This window comes from Fistularia commersonii, chromosome 25 (genome assembly GCF_037954325.1).
Source record: "Fistularia commersonii isolate RoL2024-O1a breed Wild chromosome 25, RoL_Fcom_v1.0, whole genome shotgun sequence".
NCBI classification, from domain to species: Eukaryota; Metazoa; Chordata; class Actinopteri; order Syngnathiformes; family Fistulariidae; genus Fistularia; species Fistularia commersonii.
In genome coordinates this window covers 12,736,721-12,755,356 of record NC_141308.1, presented here as the reverse complement: position 1 = coordinate 12,755,356, position 18,636 = coordinate 12,736,721, and the positions used below count along the sequence as shown (strand labels likewise).

Sequence of the window (18,636 nt, the reverse complement as noted above, 5' to 3'; positions counted from 1 at the left end):
GCATGTTTTACAGTCCAAGAGAGCGCAACAATTAACCTTGATTTTTTTTTTGTTGTTGTGAGGTCCAGACATGTATGCTCGCTAACAGGAAAGTCATCTCCCCCTCCCCCTGAGGAGGAGTCTGATACCAGGCAAACAAGGTGGCTAATGGAGAGCAGAAAGGTTTGCTAGCTATCGTTTAAAAGCTCGTAGGCGAATCAAAACCTCTCACTTTGTACAAGAGGTACAAAATCAACCTTTGACCTTTCCTTAGATAACATAAAAACGCAAAAAAAGGTTATTCATTCCAAACAAAGAAGACTACACTGATGTGCGAAGCCAGATAAGATTTTATTAAGCTCTACAGGTAGTGAATGGTGACATGGGGGGGGGGGGTCTACTTCACACAGCAGGCAAAAGCTTTTCTGCGGACTCCAAAACTTCACTCCTCATCATACCCTTTCTGTTGCAGCCAGCGGAACCCCCAAAAAAAGAAGAAGAAGAACAGAAACAGCGTTTATATACTGTTGATTAGTATTCCTTTTGCAACATTTTCATCGTTAGACTTTTTCTGGGATGGTGAAACAGCTTCAGCAGCGTACAAATTAAATGGAGCAAAGAAAAAGATTGCCCGGAAGGCTTCATGCGTCAAACCTTGGAGGATGCGTCGCGGCTCTTGGCGCGAAGCTTGTTGACCTGAGACTCGGCTATGTCGGCGCGCTCCTCGGCTTCGTCCAGCTCGTGCTGCAGCTTGCGGAACTTGCCCAGGTGCACGTTGGCCTGCTCCTCCTGTTCAGGTCAAACGGATAGAGATACTGCTTAACTTTTGGAAACCACCGGCGGAAAATCTCAGGATGTTTCCGCACGTACAGCCTCCTCAGATGATCTCTTGTAGGATTTCACTTTCAGCTGCAGTTTGTCGACCAGGTCTTGGAGCCGAGCGATGTTCTTACGGTCCTCCTCGGTCTGTGGAAATACGATTTTTGAAAGTTTAAACCGCTCGTGTGGTTAGCTCTTAGGTAAATAAGGACAGGTCCCACAGAGCAGCAGGGTACGAGTCACAAACCTGATAGGTGAGCTCCTTGATGCGGCGCTCGTATTTACGAACACCCTTGATAGCTTCGCTGCTTTTCTTCTGCTCCATTTCCACCTCGTTCTCCAGCTCCCTCACCTGGTGAGAGTGAAAGTACCTTCTAGTATCTTTTGAGGAGTTGTTTGCATCATGTCACTCCACAACATCACACAGATAATGGTTATAGTATTGATACAAATGAGTTTATTTGTCAAGCACTTTCCATTGAGGCATGTTGAAATTTAAATTCTTTGATTTATTGTCTGTTCCATCTATCCTGTAAGCAAGAAGATGCTGGGACTCAAGGGCTCACATGAACTTTGAATGATGTTTTTGGACTGCCAGAGGAAGGGGACTGGAGAAATGTGATGGAGTTACTCACCCTGGCCTCCAGCTTCTGGATCTGCTTCTTCCCCCCCTTCATGGCGATCTGCTCAGCTTCATCCAGGCGGTGCTGCAGGTCTTTGATGGTTTGCTCCATGTTCTTCTTCATGCGCTCCAGGTGAGCGCTGGTGTCCTGCTCTTTCTTCAGCTCCTCTGCCATCATGGCGGCGTCGGTAATGGCCTTCTTGGCCTTCTCCTCGGCATTCCTGCACTCCTGGACGGCATCTTCCACTTCATTCTGAAGCTGGGACGCGTCAGCCTCCAGCTTCTTCTTCTGGTTGATCAGACCAGTGTTCTAGATATTTTCAAAAGACAATATTTGAGTAAAGGAGTGCCACCGCAGGTGTTGATTTCATTCCAAAATTCAAGAAATCCCTTTGGTCATATGTCATCTTGTTGTGATGGACAAGCAAAGCTCACCTGTGAGTGCAGCAGCTGCACCCTCTCGCTAACGTCCAGCAGCTCTTGTTCGGCCAGCTTGCGGCTCCTGTCCGTTTGCTCCAGAGCAGTCCTCAGCTCCTCCAGTTCGGCCTGAAGCAGGTTGTTGCGTCTCTCGACGATGGCGATGTTCTCTTTGAGATCATCGTTGGCCCGGACGGACTCGTCCAGCTGAAGCTGACAATCCTTTAAACGGGAGCGGATCATTTGCATCAGTTCTGCACTCACTCAGCTTGAAGGCGTGAAGAAGGGGAGTTTGTCTTCTTCTGGTTTACCTTCAGATGTGCGTGAACAGATTTCAGCTGCTTCTGGGCTTCTGCTGCCTGCCTGTTAGCCTGGCTCAGCTGGATCTCCATCTCATTGAGGTCCCCCTCCATCTTCTTCTTCAGACGGAGGGCCTCGTTCCTGCTGCGGCACTCCGCTTCAAGAGAGCTCTGCAGGGTGTCCACCGTCCTCTGCAGGTTCCTCTTGCTCTGCTCCATCTCCTCGTCCTTCTCCGCCAGCTTGCGCTCAATCTCAGCCTTGATCTGGTTGAACTCGAGCTGGGCTCTGAGGATCTTCCCCTCCTCGTGCTCCAGGGTAGCCTACCATTATCAACATTCAAGTTAAGCACGGTTTATCACATCCGGTTGGATGAAACATCGTCCACACATTTACAGAGAGTATGTCCTACCTCAGCCTCCTCAAGAGCGGACTGAATCTCACTTTTCTCCTGCTCCAGCTGCTTACGAACCTTCTCCAGCTCGTGAACAGTTTTCCCGGTCTCACTAAGTTGCTCAGTGAGGTCAGAGATTTCCTCTGTTTTTGGGGGCATGTTTGCAATACAATTGGTCAATTATCAAGGGCACCATAGTTTCCAAGTGTCACTTGGATTAGAACATTACCCTGTAAGTTCTTGTTCTCTCTCTTCATGGTCTCCAGATGGTCCAGAGATTCTTCATAAGAGTTCTTCAGTTTGAAGAGCTCTGTGCTCAGACCCCTGGCCTCCTTCTGAGAGCTCTCCAGCTCGCACTGGCTCTCCTCATATTTCTGCTTCCACTCGGACAAGATCTGAATGTTTGGATGCAACCGTTATTTGTTTTCATGGAAAATACAGTTTGGATGGGGTTTATGAACGTAGACTACACGCACTGAACCATCTCTAGATAACGGACCACAAGCTTGGTAGCCCCTGGATCAGTCAGTCACACAACCTCCTGACCTTCGTCTGAATGCAATTATACACTTCATTTAGCCAATGAGGTTTTCTGTGTGACAATGTGGACATGAAATAAGTGATAACCAGCGGTGTACCTTGTCAAAGTTTCTTTGCTTCTTGTCCAGGGCGGCAGCAGCGGCGTTAGACCTCTCCACATCCACCATGAGATCTTCGATCTCATTCTGCAGTCTGTGTTTGGTCTTCTCCAGGGAGGAGCATTTAGCGTTGACCGCTTCTACGGCCTCCTCGGCCTCCTGCAGACGCTGAGCCAGCTTCTTTCTGCATCACGATGGAAATGGTTCGGTCATTTGGTGCACTGGATCAGTTCTTTGTGCTGGAGGTTCAGTTGACTTACTTGGCCTCCTCCAGTTCCTCGGTTCTCTGGATGGCGTCAGTTTCATACTTGGTTCTCCACTGAGCCACCTCAGAGTTGGCCTTGGACATGCCGCGCTGAAGTTCACACTTGGCCTCCTGCTCCTCCTCGTACTGCTCCCTGAGCAGGTCGCAGTCGTGGCGAGCAGACTGCACGGCGTGGGCTAATGCATTCTTGGCCTAATTGATATCAGGCCAAGAATAACATCGTTATTTCTTTGCTTATGAGACACGACCAGAAACTTACTTAGGACTTGTCTTGCCTTTATTTCCTCCTCGAGTTGTCGTTTCAGATCTTCAAGTTGCTGGTTGTATGAGTTCTTCCCTCTGGTCAGCTGGGAAATCAGAGATTCTTTCTCCTCCATCTGTCTTGAAAACTCATCTAGAATTAGGAGAACGGGTTTTTGAACAATATTGCATTTCACTAAGTTCACTGTTATTTCAAATGAGGAGCTCACGGCACTGACCATTCTCCGCCTGAAGCTTTGCTTTCTGAGTGGTGAAGTCATTGAGGCATCTTTGATTTTCCTCACATTTGGTTCTGTACTCGTTCATTTGATCCTCCAGAGTTCTGCAGGTCTTCTCCAGATAAGTCTATAAAGTACATTTCTTCAGTGGCTACCCATTGGTCAAAGAACATCTAAAGCGAGTCCTCACATATGAGTCCTCACAACTCTTAAAGGCTACGGGTTTTAAACGGCGTTGTTCCTGTCTAAGAACTCTAATGGAGGATTAGTGGACCTGGGAAAGCTTACTCCAGAGAGAACGATGTCCACAACGATAAGTTCACAGCCTTTAAATTTATCATTAATTCAGCAGTTTGTCAACCGGTTCCAACCGAGTTGACTTCCATTCAGTCTTGGGTTGACGTACCTTAGATTTGACTATCTGTTCCATGTTGGAGACCACATCATCCAGCTCCAGCCTGAGCTCGCTCTTCTCCTTCTCCAGTTTCTGCTTGACTCTCTGCAGGTTGTCGATCTGCTCGCCCAGGTCGGCGACGCTGTCCGCTTGTTTCTTCCTCAGCGTCGCTGCCGTTGCTTCGTGCTGCAGAGTGGCCTCTTCCAGGTCTCTGCGGAGCTTCTGGAACTCGGCCTCCCTCTTCTTGTTCATCTCGATCTGGGCGGACGTGGCTCCGCCGGCCTCCTCCAGCCTCTCGCTGATCTCCTCCAGCTCTCTGGCCAAGTCCGCCCTTTGCTTCTCCACCTTGGCTCGGGCAGCTCGCTCTGCCTCCAGCTCTTCCTCCAGCTCCTCGACACGAGCCTAGTCCCAAAGGGCCACGTCCAAAGAATTAGAGTTATCAACATTGAACTGGTACGTCTCAACTGTCATTGTTTTCTTTGTACCTGCAGTTCTTTCAGCTTCTTCTGAAGTTGAATGATGATGGCTTGCTCATCTTCAATTTTACCGTTCAACTGGCTGATTTCAAAGTCCTTCCTGCACACGAGTTAGTTGTGGAAAGTAATGTGAGAAAACTTTTGCTGATCAAACAGTTTCGCTTTGAATGCGTACTTTTTCAAGTGCTCCTCCAACTGTTGTTTGTCGTTCTCCAGATCCATGACAGTCTCCTGGGTCAACTTTAAGTCTCCCTCCAGCTTCCTCTTGGCCCTCTCCAGATCCATTCGCACCTTCTTCTCTTGCTCAAGAGACCCTTCAAGCTGTTTGAACGCAACAATGACATCAGCGGATCTGTGTTTTGTCAACATTAACAGTGGATTCCAAAGTTATCTTGCAAGTTTCCTACGTCGTCCACTTGCTGCTCCAGCTTGGTCTTGGCCTTGGTCAGAGAGTTGACTTTGTCTTCTTCGCTCTGCAGGTCGTCCAGCGTTTGCTGATGAGCTTCCTGCAAGGCTTTCTTTTCCTTGGTCAGCTTGGCGATGATCTCGTCCTGAGCAGCCATTTCCTCGACCAGGTTCTTCACCTTTTACCAGAAAGTGTTTTGCATCACAGACTTATATGCTCGCTATTTTGGACACAGTATTTTTATCCATGTCTTACCTTGTTCTCAGTGGCGTGCTTCTCCTTTTCCACTTTGGCCAGAGTTAACTCCAAGTCATCGATGTCCTTCTTTAACTCAGAACACTCATCCTCCAGTTTCCTCTTCTTGGCGGTGAGTTCAGCGTTCATCTCCTCCTCATCCTCCAGTCTCTCTGTCAGCTCTTTGGCTTTGGCCTCCAGTTGGATTTTGTTCTTGATCAGTCCCTCGCATCTTTCTTCAGCATCGCACAGATTGTCTTGCTCCTGTCGGACAAGTTATATCATTAGCAGGTCCTCATCGAGACGTGCATGGAAAACGTCTTCTTTGGAATAGTTTCTCACAGCTTGAACTTGGAGCTGCAGGTCATTCTTCTCTTGGAGAAGAGAAACCATCTTCTCCTCCAGTTCCTTCCTTCGAGCCTCAGACTTTGCGTAGGCCTCTTTCAGCTTCAGGAATTCTTCCTTCATGTTGGCCATTTCCTTCTCTGCTTCAGCGGATCTGAGCAGGGGTTTGATCTTGAAGAAGAGCTTCATCCAGGGCCAATTCTTGACCCCCATGAATGAACGGATGTTCCATTGGATCACCAGAAGGGCATCCCTGTAAGAGTTTGTGGCATTTAATTCAAATCCATTCCCTGAATGCCCAATTTTTTTATCCGTAAATGAATACCTGCGTTCTACCATCTTCTGATACTCAATGCGAGACAGAAGACCCCGAGACCTGGCTTGAATCGCGGTGATGATTTTGGAGAGACGTTCATCTCTCATTTCCTCCAGCAGTCCCAGTAACCCAGCTTTGAAGAACACCTGAAAACCAAAGCAGAGGCTTTGCGGTTGCTGCTTGTTTTCATTCACTTCACTCTTTAAAGAGCTTTGCCATGCAGCACCTTGGTGTGTCCAAACTTGTACTGGTTGTGATCGATGTCCAGAGACCCGAGGAGTTTCTCAGCTCCCTTCCTGCTGTCAATGAACTGTCCCTCTGGGATGGCAGAGGGATTCAAGATGCGATACCTGCAGCATCAACCATCGTATCAAGTCAAGGCAAATCAATTTCCTCGTTCACAATAACACAATGTCTTTCTTGGGGAGGCAGTGTCGGCAGAAAGCTTTTTGGGCAGTCTTCAAAACTTGTTCAAGTCATATGACCAAACTAGTTTCTAGTTACACGGCGCTTCGGTTGTACCTCTGTTTGAAATCTCCGTAGAGGATCCTGTTGGGGAAGCCCTTCCTGCAGATCCTGATGCCCTCCAGCACACCGTTACAGCGCAGCTGGTGCATCACCAGAGGGTTCTCCATGGCCCCGGGAGTCTTGGTCTCGTTGGGGATGATGCAGCGTACGAAGTGAGGGTGAGTAGACCTCAAGTTGGTCATCAGCTTGTTGAGATTCTCCTTCAGTGTGGAAAAAGTAATCATGAATAGATGCTACTGGTTCCTGTAGTTCTATTTGAAATATCACATTTGAGGACAAAAAGGATGAGGTACCCTGTGAAGGGCAGACACAGTTTGAAAGGATGATCCCTTCCTCTTCTTCTCTTTTTTGCCTTCAGCAGCTTCAGCCATGGCTGTTCAAGACAAATTATGTCATCGCCTCGTTTTAGAAGTAGACTATAGCATCCACCTGAGTCAGTGTCACGGCAGTACCTGAGTCAGCTCCAGCGTAGTTTGCGAATAAAAGAGCCAACAGCTTGAGATTGGACTTCTGGTAGAGCGCGACAACCGTCTCATTCAGAGGGTCCTTGTTCTTCACCAGCCAGTTGACGATATTGTAATCGACAATGCCGGCGTAATGAGCCAGGGCGAAGTGGGCCTCTGGTTTCCCTTTCACGATTCTTGGCTTCTGGAAGTTGGCCGACTTTCCCAGGTGGTTGTCATAGAGCTTAGCTTTAAAAGTGGAGTCGCTGGCTTTGGGGAACATGCACTCCTCTTCAAGGATGGACATGATACCCATGGGCTGCAAGGACAAAGGCAACTTAGCCCTGGTGTACAGATCCCATATAGGACAGAGAAATTGCTCACCTTTTCAATGAGGTCAATGCAGGCCTGCAGGTCCATGCCGAAATCGATGAAAGTCCATTCGATGCCCTCCTTCTTGTACTCTTCCTGCTCCAGCACAAACATGTGGTGGTTGAAGAACTGTTGCAGTTTTTCGTTGGTGAAGTTGATGCACAGCTGCTCGAAGGTGTTGAACTGCAACGAAGGATATAGATGTCAGATGTGTTTTTAGCATCATCCAGCACTTTGTTTTTTTTTATTTTTAAAGCATTACTCACGTCAAAGATCTCAAATCCGGCGATGTCCAAGACACCAATGAAGTACTGACGAGGCTGCTTGGTCTCCAGCGAGTGGTTGATTCTCACCACCATCCACAGGAACATCTTTTCGTAAACGGCCTTGGACAGAGCTCCGACAGCGTAGTTCACCTACAAGACCACCGAGGCGTTTGACTCCTCGCCTTCTGCTTTTCGTTGAATAATTTTTCTTCTAGTTTCTCACCTGAGCGACATTCTGTCCCTTGGTGACCCACTCGTTCCCCACTTTGACCCTGGGGTGGCAGAGACCCTTGATGAGGTCGGCTGAGTTCAGGCCCATCAGATAAGCTGCTTTGTCAGCGTCTGGAAAAGAAACACCACTTGGACTTTACCGGTACCTTTATTTGTAAACTTTTAGAAAATGTCAAGCTTGTAGATCGGCAAAGCAGAAACCAGAAAGCCCCGGACCAGCAGCCGAAATCAGACTGCTTGGTTTGAAATCAGCAGGTAACTGACGATCTGCTTGAGCATTTGTTCTAGGAGGTACCGTTGGAAAAACAGTCAAACAAAAGTAAATAAGAGCATTCCAGTAACGTAAACAAAGACTCTGCAGCAAAGGTAGTCAACTGAGGAATGTATGAGGAACGTAATAAACCCAGAATCATAGTAATACAGAAATATAAGCTAAGATAATACTTTAATTAGAGTTTTGCTTGTCAAAGCAGTGCAAAAAATAACAATAAATATTAATATAAATATAGATAGAGGAGAGAATTAAAATGACAAAGACAACAGCAAGGATAAAAATAGACAACCGAATGACAACAACAATATCAGCAAATGTCTGACTAAGTTATTCAGAAGATGTCTGCATTTATTTGTTTGTTCTGTTTTTTTAATATATTGGGATGCATGATTTATGTGATTTATTTCTTTTAAATTCGGCAGCCCGTTGAAATCAGCGGCGTGGCTGCTTGGAATGTGACGTCATGCGTTTGGCACTCAGGGAATGAGCGTCGCTGTTTCCCAGAAGAGAAACAAAGCGGGAAATATGTCATAATGACATTACAGACAGAGAAGATTGGCCCGTGAAGTATTTATACAGTCATTATAAATAATATTTAAAAGAATAAAAATAAATAAATAAATAAATGTAATAATAATAATAATTGCTATATTTATATTATTATTTTTATATTATAATATATCTAAATAAAAAATAAATAAAAAATAAAAAAAGAACCCGAGGTGACAACAAAAAGAGTTGCTGCCAAAAAGTCAACAACAGTGACCCTTAAAACGCAAACTGACGGTGATGATGTTTGTGTTTTTTACCCTCGGTGCCGTCAGCCTCCGCCTGCTCCTCTCGCGGCCTCTGCTTGAACTTCATGTTGCCGTAGTGCATGATGGCGCCGGTCAGCTTGTACGCGGAATTCTTTTCCTCTTGGGTAAAACCCAACACGTCAAACGCGCTCTGTTAAGACAAGGTCGGATATTCTTATCGCGCCACGATCTGGACGGATTAGCTCATACGCTAAATCATAGCTTTGTCAAACAAGGAACTCGGCGAGATCCTGACATCTGTCGCCATCAGCTCGTCGGCATCGTCGATGGAGGCCACTTGGGTTTCCCCCTGAGAGATGAAGCAGTAGTCGTAGGGATTATTGGTGATCAACAGCATCTCTGGAGGGGAGAGCGAGGACACCGGGTCAAACGCATCAGACAGGCGGCAGGGTTTTTAATCCTCCTGTTTGGGCTTCTTATCCGGCGGACTTATTGGGAGTCCGAGCGAACGGCGCTCACCCAGGATCTCAGGCTTCTTGTTGGACAGAATCTGGTAGAAGATGTGATAATCTCTCTCAGCCTTGAGCTGGAAGGTCACACGCGACTTCTCCAGAAGGTCTGGTAGCGTCCAAGAGGAGACGGGTGGCGTGTTACCACCGTGTTGTTTCGACTATCATGCTTGTTTAGATCGGTGGGTTTTTCGGACTTACATGTTTCGATGTCGGCGGAGGCCAGTTTTCCTCTGGTGTCGAAGTGAATTCGGATGAATTTACCCTGGAAGGGTTGAAGTGCGAACAGAGAGGTTAGCATCAGGTAGCCTAGCGTGGACTCTCCGTTCAGTAACTTCAAAAAGACGCTCACAAATCTGGAGGAGTTGTCGTTCCTGATGGTCTTGGCGTTGCCGAAGGCCTCCAGAGCCGGGTTGGCCTGGATGATCTGATCCTCCAGGGTGCCCTGAGACGGAAACCCAGATTTTTAGCGCCTCCCGATGGCGTCTCACCGTATTCTCAGCGAATTGTTAGAAAAGATAAGATGAGCTTTATCGATTCTCCCATAGGGGGAGTTATGGTTTCAATAAATATGAATATTAATAGAGATGATAGCAAAAGACATCCAACAAAAACAACATCAAGGATAAGGATGGGAAAAAAAAAAAGAAGAAAAACGGCAAGGGTGAAAATAGACAACCAAAACGACAGCAACGAGGATAGGATACCGGAAACAGAGGAGCAACAGCAATGACGAAAAGAAATAAAAATAAGTAGAGTGGGCTGAGACTAACAAGGATAAAAATAGATATCGGAGTCTTTTATTTCTTATTTAATTTTTATGCGCGGGCCAACCAGGTATCATGTAAATTGAACAAAATGCAGAATTTCAATTTGAATATTTAACATTTTCGGGCATTTTATTTCAGCTTTAAAATCATATGAATGTACTGACATTATTTTGTATGTAATTAAAATTAAAGAAAAGGAAAAAGATAAGGAGTTTCTCAATTCAATATGGATTGAAAATATGTAAATATTCAAAATATTCCAAGAAATTGAACAAAATGAAAAATTTCAATTTAAATATTTAAAATTTTGGGGCATTTTATTTCATCTCTAAAATCATTCATGATCATGTAAATGCACTGACATTATTTTGTATGTAATCATCCATACAAAATTAAACAAAAGGAAAAAAGGAGTTTTTCAATTAAATATTGATGGAAAATATTTAAATATTTAAAATATTTTTAAAAAAAAATGAGCAAATGAAAGATTTCAATTTAAATATTTAACATTTTGGGCCATTTTATTTCAACTTTAAAATCGTTCATGATCATATAAATGTGCTGACATTATTTTGTATGTAATTAAAATTAAACAAAAGGAAAAAATAAGGAGTTTCTCAATTCAATATTAATTAAAAATATTTAAATATTTAAAATATTCAAAGAAAATAATTTGACAGGACAGATAAAAAGCAAAACGTGCCGGTTGTGGTTGTAAAATGCCACCAAGGAGCTCCACTGAACGCCACAGGAGGTCTTTCCCACCCGAGGCTATCAGACTTTTTAATTCCTCCTCCTTCACCCGCAGGGAATCTTAAAAGCTTAAAAGCTTAAAAACAAAAATCTCACCCACTTACTGTAAATTGTAATAATTTACCTGTATATATGTTCAAAACGGTGCAATATTTCATAATAGCTACATGTACAATATTTTTTTCATACTCTTGTGCACTCCTTATCTTTCACTTGTTACTTAAGACACTTTAGGGTTATTTGTATTTCTTATTCTCCCTTTTTTTTTTTTTATATAAAATTTTCTACTATTGTTATATTTTTCTTGTAACTCTGGCACAACAATTTCCTTCGGTATAAATAAAGTTATTATTCTTATTCTTAACCGGCCCTTTTATGGCATTTAAGTTACCTTATCTTTGGCGCCGGCGTCTTTTTTAATACCTCCAGCCGCAATACTTGCAAAGTACTGAATGACCCTCTTGGTGTTGACCGTCTTTCCTGCACCAGATTCTCCGCTGTGGTTGTAAATAATGGCCAGATGTCAGATGTTTGTTCAGCGACCTTCATGCTTTGGAAGTATTCTACGTACGTGATCAGGATGGACTGGTTCTCACGATCTAAATTTAAAAAAAAAAAAAAAAAACAGTTTCGTTAGCTTCGCTTCAATTAGCATGTAGTAAAAGAGCATCCGATACGGCGCCGCTCACCCGACAGCATGTACTGGTAAGCGTTGTCAGAGATGGAGAAGATGTGAGGAGGAGCTTCACTCCTCTTCTTCCCTCTGTAGGCGACAACCACCTCCTGGTTGTAGACGGGAAGCCACTTGTAGGGGTTGACCGTCACACAGAACAGCCCGGAGTAGGTCTGAGGGACACGTAAATACAACGTTACGGTCTAACTTCATCATATTTGTCCTTCCTCTGACCTTGGAATGAGGCCGTAAATTCGAAAAGTCGGATTGATATCAAAGTTTCACGTCAAAACGGAGAAAACGATCCGATAAATCGACAATTTTGCTTCCGCGTCGATTTAAACGACTTTGTCCGAATGCCGATCGACGACAAGCATGTAAACGCGTCGAGTTTCTTGTAATATTTTATCTGGTGTGTGTGTGTGTGTGTGTGTGTGTGTCCACTCACATAGATCATCCAAGCTGCGTAACGCTCTTTGAGGTTAAACAGCACGGCGGGCTCGTGGAGGAAGGTCAGCATGGCCATGTCCTCGATCTTGTCGAATTTGGGCGGATTCTGTTGCAGAATCTGGGAGTCTTTGACGGTCACGGTCTGCGGCGGGAAAAAGCCACGTCGGAACGGTCACGCGTTTCAAGTCGCTCTCTGAACGTTAATCTCGTAACATAATAACGCATCGGCGCTGCCAGATGGCGGCGATGCCTCGCTCAGCCCGGAGACGCGGCAGCGGGACTCTCGTTTGGACTTGAATTCACACTCACTTAAGGACAGATACATGGAGATCAGCCGGATTAACGCCTGCGGCCCGACAAGGTCTCAAACTCTGTCGCAATGTGCACATCGCTAAATGGATTTAATTGTTTTTCTGGGTGGGAATGACTCCGTCCGGTAAGACGTAGAAGGTATTCTGCCTCGCGGGTTCTGGTTAAGGGAATATTTTAATGTAGCTCAAGTGATAAGTGTTTTAATGACCGAAATTCAACCTTCTTTGTAAAACAGATAAGAAAAAAAAAAAATAACAGTATTACGCTGAAAATGAAAAAAAAGGCAAAATCTACCCGTTAGTAAGACTTTTTCACTGTTTTTTTTTTCATATTTAGCTAAATATTACATGCAATATGGAATAACAATTACAGTGATCCCTCGCTAGAACGCGATTTATTTTTCGCAGTTTCGCGACTTGACGGATTTTCATGGTGCATTGTGTTCTGCATTCTGATTGGCTAAAAAGTCACTCCGCTTCTTCTCTACCTGTGCGTCAATAACGTTGCAGTTTAATATGTACACGTATGTAAAACAGCTTGCCGAATTTACATTACATACGTGCAAATTCTCTTGCAATTTCCAGTTTCTCTAAGTATTTAATTGTATAGTAATTGTAAAAAAAAAAAAGGTTTCTAGGTTTCTGCCTATCACGGGTTCTTTTTGTGAAAAACAAGGGAATGCTGTACTTGTTTTTTTTTATTCTTCCAAATCCTACTCATGTTGTATTTGAAAGGGGTTATTTTAATAAATATTAATTCAACTTTAAAAAGGACACCTACTGCTTTTTTCTGCCTTATCTATAGAGATCCAAAAGTTTTATCCTTAATTCCTGCGGCTCCTTCCTCGTTCGTCCACTGACCTTCCCGTTCTTTGTATCCACAGTGACCTTATCTCCATCCCTGCTCGTGATGACTCCCTTCACAAACTCCTCCACGGGGTCGGGGACGAAGCACTCCTTCTTGATGTCGAACGGACGGGTCGAGGCCTCCATGCGCTCCTTGTCCGACTTCCTCAGGTACGGGGCAGCCACCCCGAACACCGCCATTTCTGCGTCCCCCATAGCGGCACCGCTTCTGTGCAGAGACAACGGTCTCTAGTCTTTGCTTTGAATTATCATTATTAATATTATTATCAATTATAATTATTATATAATTATTAAATAATATAATTATTTTGTATGATTATATATTTTATGTATTTATATAGAATATATTGTATATATGTAATTATTATTTCATATTATTATTATGAATTATAGGTATATTATAGTATAATTATTTTATATTTTATATGATTATATATTCTATGTATTTATATAGAATATATTGTATATATGTAATTATTATTTCATATTATTATCATTATTATTATTATGAATTATAATTATATTATAGCATAATTATTTTATATTTTATATGATTATACATATTTAATTATTATTTGATATTATTATTATTACCATCATAATTATGAATCATAAGTATATTATATTATCATTATTATATATTCAATGTATTATATAACGAATATATTATAAATGTATATTTAATTATTATTTGATATTATTATTATTATTATTATTATTATTATTATTCAACGGTCATTTCCCTGATCAACAACAGGTTGGACTCCCCTTGCTAGCTACGTTACCGGCAGGTTCAGGTCAGGAGTCTTGGACGCTGGAGTAGCAATCAGTGATTCCACCTGAAAATAAGGAAGAAAAGGGTTAATGAGGTGAAATTTTGCCGAGGAAAAAGATATTTGGAGAAAATTAGCAGTTGTGCCGACTCACAAATGCCAGGTGAGGAGGAAGCAGCGGGTAGACCTGCAGGGATCAAATATATAACCCTAGATAACCCTGCCTTACAAGGCCACCACCCCGACATGCACACACACACACACACACACACACACACACACACACACATCCCTTATGACAGGGCTCTCATGATGTCTGGCTGCCCTCTCTCCTGTTGGTCTCTACCTTTCACGTCCAAATAATGTGATTTTTCGGGAGCAGTGCCAGGAAGCTTCTACTGCATAACTCCTCTGTGACTCACCGGAGCCCCGGACGCTCTATCTCTGCTTTGGCCACACTTTTTAGTTTTTTTCCTGTCTTTTCTCGCGCCGAATTATCTCACCAGCCTACAGACAACACACACCGGAATGACTTTCGTTCCCGGGAATGAGCCTAAATAGTAAAATCTCATTTATGTTTCTGCCAACTTGTGTATAATCAATTCGATTCCTTGTTTTCTAACTTAGAGGAAATATTTCAGATTTCTCAAAAAATCTGCCTTTCATTTGTCATTCTTTCTTAAAACCGCCTGACCCGGCGGCTGCCGCTCGCCGAAGTCTGGAGTTATTATCGCCGACTTGTTATCGTCAAAGTACTTGAACGTCTCGCCGGCGGCCAGATGGCTTGTAGAATAAGGAAGGAGAGCCTGAGTGGGATCTCAGAAGAAAATCCATCCTGGTCACACTGTCCGTTACAATTAGCATCATCCAGATCGGATACTTAATGAGTTCCGTCAAGAAAATTAAAAAACAGATCATTTTTGTGGCAACCTTTTAGAAAATTAGCATTTACAGTCAAAGTGTCCTTTTCTCAACTGGAGAAAGTAGCTTAAGTGTTATGGTCATGATTTTGTGGGGAAGCATATTCACATTTATATTATTTGTTGTCTGAGTGTGCGGTGTTTCAGGGAAGAAATACTCATACATATGCAATCATGGAAAAAGTGCACAATGCAATGGCCAAACATTAATTCCTGTCAAAATCCTCTTGGACTTGACTTTCTTCGCTTGAAGAGTGAAGCCCCAAGTTGCGCTGGGTGGCTTGTTAGCATCCTGCATGGCAGCTCCTACGGCGTCCCTGGCTGCATGAAACTGTAAGCAGTAGAACCTGGGCTTACCAACGGCCCTAATCACCGACAATTCGGCCTACGAACAGTTTTCAATCAAATTTTGAATCGAGCCGCCAACAAGCCTCGACGTACGAACACGCAAACAAACGAACTTGCAGGCTTCCTGCCTTTAGCATTGTAGCGTAGCAGCAGCCGTGCGTGCTACTCCACGTTGTTTACATCGTTCATTGTTGTGTTCTGCCGTTGTGATGCTTTTTGTGCTTTTTCAGTAAGCTAGCCCTCAGTTTGGCTCCCAGAAAGTTTAGTGCCGGTGATAGCGGTGAATGACAGTGGATCCGAAGAAGGAAATAATAGCTAAATGTGAGAGCGGCGTTGGTGTTACGGATCTCGCCAAGCACTGTGACACGGCTGAGTCAACCATCTGTACCGTCCTGAGAAAGATGGGCTAAAGACAGCTAATGTGGCTAAAGAGGCGGCTACGTTAACGAAGGAAAGTGATTGTTAGTTCGGATGAATGAAAGACAGCTAGCAGGTGATAGCGTTAGCGATAGCAGGGGTCTCATCTGCGATAAGCTGATTCGGTGAAGGAAATGCCGAGTACAAATGTTGGCAAGAAGAGAAAGAACACCGAAAACACAGCGGTAATTCCGGTTATCTTTAATTCCTTTCTGTATTTTTGCCACAAATAAATCAATAACAAGGTTTTAAAAGATTCCAGGAGGTTTTGGGATCACTTGGGTTTCCATCGATTTAAATCGGGAAACATTGATTTGGTTTTTGGACAGACTCACATTCATGGTTCACATCAGCACTGGAGAGCTTAGGTGACACCCAATGACCCAAAAATAGTCAAACCTGGATTCGTGTTCCGATCGTATTTTAGAGAAAAGGTTGCACAAATCTGCGGGAATCCAGACGCAACTAGAACACAAAATTTGTGACCAACAAGACGTGAATCTGTCACCAAGTGGGTCGCAGACAAAGGGCTACTGTTCCCTTCTGTGGAAAGTCTATGCCAATTATCTGGCATGGTGGCGCTCAACTCCCCCGGCTGTTTGAGGTGGAACAACAGGACGCTAATCCTGGAAATGGACATGGCATTAAAAGTTTTTTCCATGTTGTGATGCATTTGGACTTTGAGGTGCGCCGACCATCGATACCAACGCCCGGGCAGAGGTTTTTCACGTGCAATCATTTTGTCGGTCGCCCCGATCGCCAACGAGCCTGGCCGTCCGCCGCTGTGTTTTCCACCTGTGGTTTTGACACCAGCCTTGGATGCTAACTTCTGCCTTCTCAACATGGTGTCCTAAGCAGGGCTGGCTCTCCGCCACGCATGAAGCAGCCCACGCTATGACTTCACCCGCCTACACTGGGCGAGGCCCAACATTGTGTGGCATCTTTCCACACCAAACAAGTGTCGACCCTTCCACCTTCATCACACGTGACACGGCAGATGGGGAGTCAAATGGTTCAAATCGCCGAAGAAGCTAACAATACAGAAGCCGAAGGATTTTTTCATCGATAGATTCGGTGCTTCAAGTTCAGTGAAATTGTTATTTTGAAGTGAAGCCGGACGCGTAGCGAACCTTAAACAGTGAACAGTGCAAGGAAATGTAAACTGTATTAACAGGATGTGCAAATGTAAACAGCTAAGGTGCAAGAAAGTGGACAGCTTACAACACACGTGTCCAACTCAAGGACATCTTAAAAGGTCTGATTGTCTTAAAATAAATAAGTCAAACACGTACATTGGACATAAACAACTTCATACCGATCATGTTACCTACGAAGTGACGGCATCTCGCCTTAAGGTCGTAGTGTATCCACATCAGTCCCATTTTCAACAAGTGGAATTGAGAAATACCAATAATCCCTTCATTTATTTTACATTACATTTGGTTTCCTTTATTTTGTTACCGTTCCATGTGGCCCTTTGAGGGCGACCATAGTGAGGATGTGGCCCTCTGTGAACATGAGTTCGACACCCCTGTCTTAAAAGTTGTGCAAGGTTGTATGCTGACAGATAGATGACCTGCGAAGGTCAATGAACCACTGAGTTCACCATTGGCCGGTTCAGTGATTCACAATGCCAAGGTTGGCCACAAAAATGGTTTTCCAACCTTGTGGAACTCGGTTGTTACTGACTGGGGACGAGACCGTCTCACCCTGCAGTTTTGTTCTGCTGCGTTAAAATCTTCTTGTCGTAGCGACCGGACTTGAATTTCTTCACTTGAAGGTGTTTCAGCCCTCGTCCAAGAGGCTTGTTCTTTTCTAATGGCCTGTGGGGAGGAAGGAAGGAACTGAAAGAGCGTCTCGGCCGAGGGTGAAATGTCTTCAAGTGAATACAATTTAGACAAGAATTAACCTATGGGGAGTTTCCCAATATGCCATAATTTCCGGACTATTGATCGCACCTCAATATAAGCCGCACCGGCTAGCCAATCGCTATCTCGGGCTTCCTCCTGCGCACTAAAACCATCAAAATCGTCTTCTTCGGTTGAACGGACTCAGAATTTAACAGTCATTTCATCGGTCCGATGTGAAGAGGATAAATGTTTTAGCGGCGTGAAGCTCTTTAGCCTCCCCCCCCAAAAAAGTCCATTTATTAGCCACATCGTTGTTTATGTGAAAAAAGTCGCGGTAACTTCCAGGGTTTTGGGCGGGTCCAGGTTACAATGGCTTGTTATGTAAGTGGGAGAGTTGATGGGCAGAAACTAGGGGTTGCTATGCTAACGGGGGATGTCGTTCATTCGGGACAAAAGAACAACTTTTGGGGATTCCATCTCTGTGGAAGTTCTTGGTCACTCAGGTCATGTGGAAAGCTTCTTGTCTCGGCAACTGGACTTGAATTTCTTCACTTTTCACCCCTCAGGCCTGAAGAAGCCTCTCGGCTGAGCGGTGAAACGCCTTCAACTGAAGAAATTCAAGTCCAGTTGCCAAGACAAGAATTCACCGTGACCTGGATTGGAATGTGAAAAGGCAAAGCTAAACAAAGGAGTGCAACCAGTTGGACCACATGATCCGAGACTGATGTGGAAGTTCTCGGGGGCTGCTTCTGGTGGTGGATCCTTCCTGGTTGTTTGGAGGCTGCAGAAGAGCCTGGTCCATGTGTGCAAATCCATCCTGGAACGTTGTCTTACATTAACAGGAATCCATTCCCAGCTTTTATCCATTGACACCTACTCTGATATATTAAATTTAAAAATCTCCTGTTATGATGTCCTGACTGCAGATGAGGGAAGAAGCGGCGTGGAGGTCCGTCTTCCCCATGATAGCGCAGTTAAGTGTCACTGTTATAGTTGTGAGATAACGCGCCTCTTTATTGCAAGCCAGGCTTTGTGTACATTG

At 44.2% G+C, this 18,636-nt stretch overlaps 1 protein-coding gene across 1 annotated transcript; it reads right to left on the bottom strand.

Annotated features, from left to right (window-relative positions):
* Positions 1 to 311: 311 nt before the first annotated feature.
* On the bottom strand, positions 312 to 14,281 carry LOC147219355 (myosin-7-like). The gene is made up of 39 exons (XM_086172635.1): positions 14,214 to 14,281; positions 14,072 to 14,125; positions 13,281 to 13,494; positions 12,107 to 12,250; positions 11,675 to 11,831; positions 11,557 to 11,584; positions 11,377 to 11,482; positions 9,815 to 9,907; positions 9,664 to 9,727; positions 9,473 to 9,571; positions 9,249 to 9,352; positions 9,005 to 9,143; positions 7,914 to 8,032; positions 7,691 to 7,840; positions 7,437 to 7,607; positions 7,062 to 7,371; positions 6,903 to 6,982; positions 6,604 to 6,809; positions 6,308 to 6,431; positions 6,091 to 6,227; positions 5,763 to 6,018; positions 5,442 to 5,684; positions 5,188 to 5,364; positions 4,956 to 5,101; positions 4,790 to 4,880; positions 4,317 to 4,706; positions 3,911 to 4,037; positions 3,707 to 3,825; positions 3,427 to 3,623; positions 3,167 to 3,350; positions 2,758 to 2,923; positions 2,547 to 2,671; positions 2,149 to 2,457; positions 1,856 to 2,059; positions 1,434 to 1,730; positions 1,046 to 1,150; positions 850 to 945; positions 634 to 768; positions 312 to 442 (listed from the first exon to the last, which is right to left on the bottom strand). The coding sequence occupies exons 3-39, from the start codon at positions 13,479 to 13,481 to the stop codon at positions 422 to 424; spliced, it is 5,820 nt and encodes a 1,939-aa protein (XP_086028761.1). The 5' UTR covers positions 13,482 to 13,494; positions 14,072 to 14,125; positions 14,214 to 14,281; the 3' UTR covers positions 312 to 421.
* Between the last annotated feature and the right edge of the window lie 4,355 nt (positions 14,282 to 18,636).

What these genes read in the sequence shown, in the direction of transcription:
- LOC147219355 (XM_086172635.1), bottom strand. Translation starts at nt 13,481, where the DNA reads ATGGGGGACGCAGAAATGGCGGTGTTCGGGGTGGCTGCCCCGTACCTG. An exon ending in ACGCAGCTTGGATGATCTAT is followed by an intron (nt 11,832 to 12,106) that starts GTGAGTGGACAC and finishes CGTGTCCCTCAG; the next exon opens with ACCTACTCCGGGCTGTTCTG. An exon ending in TACGGAGATTTCAAACAGAG is followed by an intron (nt 6,432 to 6,603) that starts GTACAACCGAAG and finishes TTGATGCTGCAG; the next exon opens with GTATCGCATCTTGAATCCCT.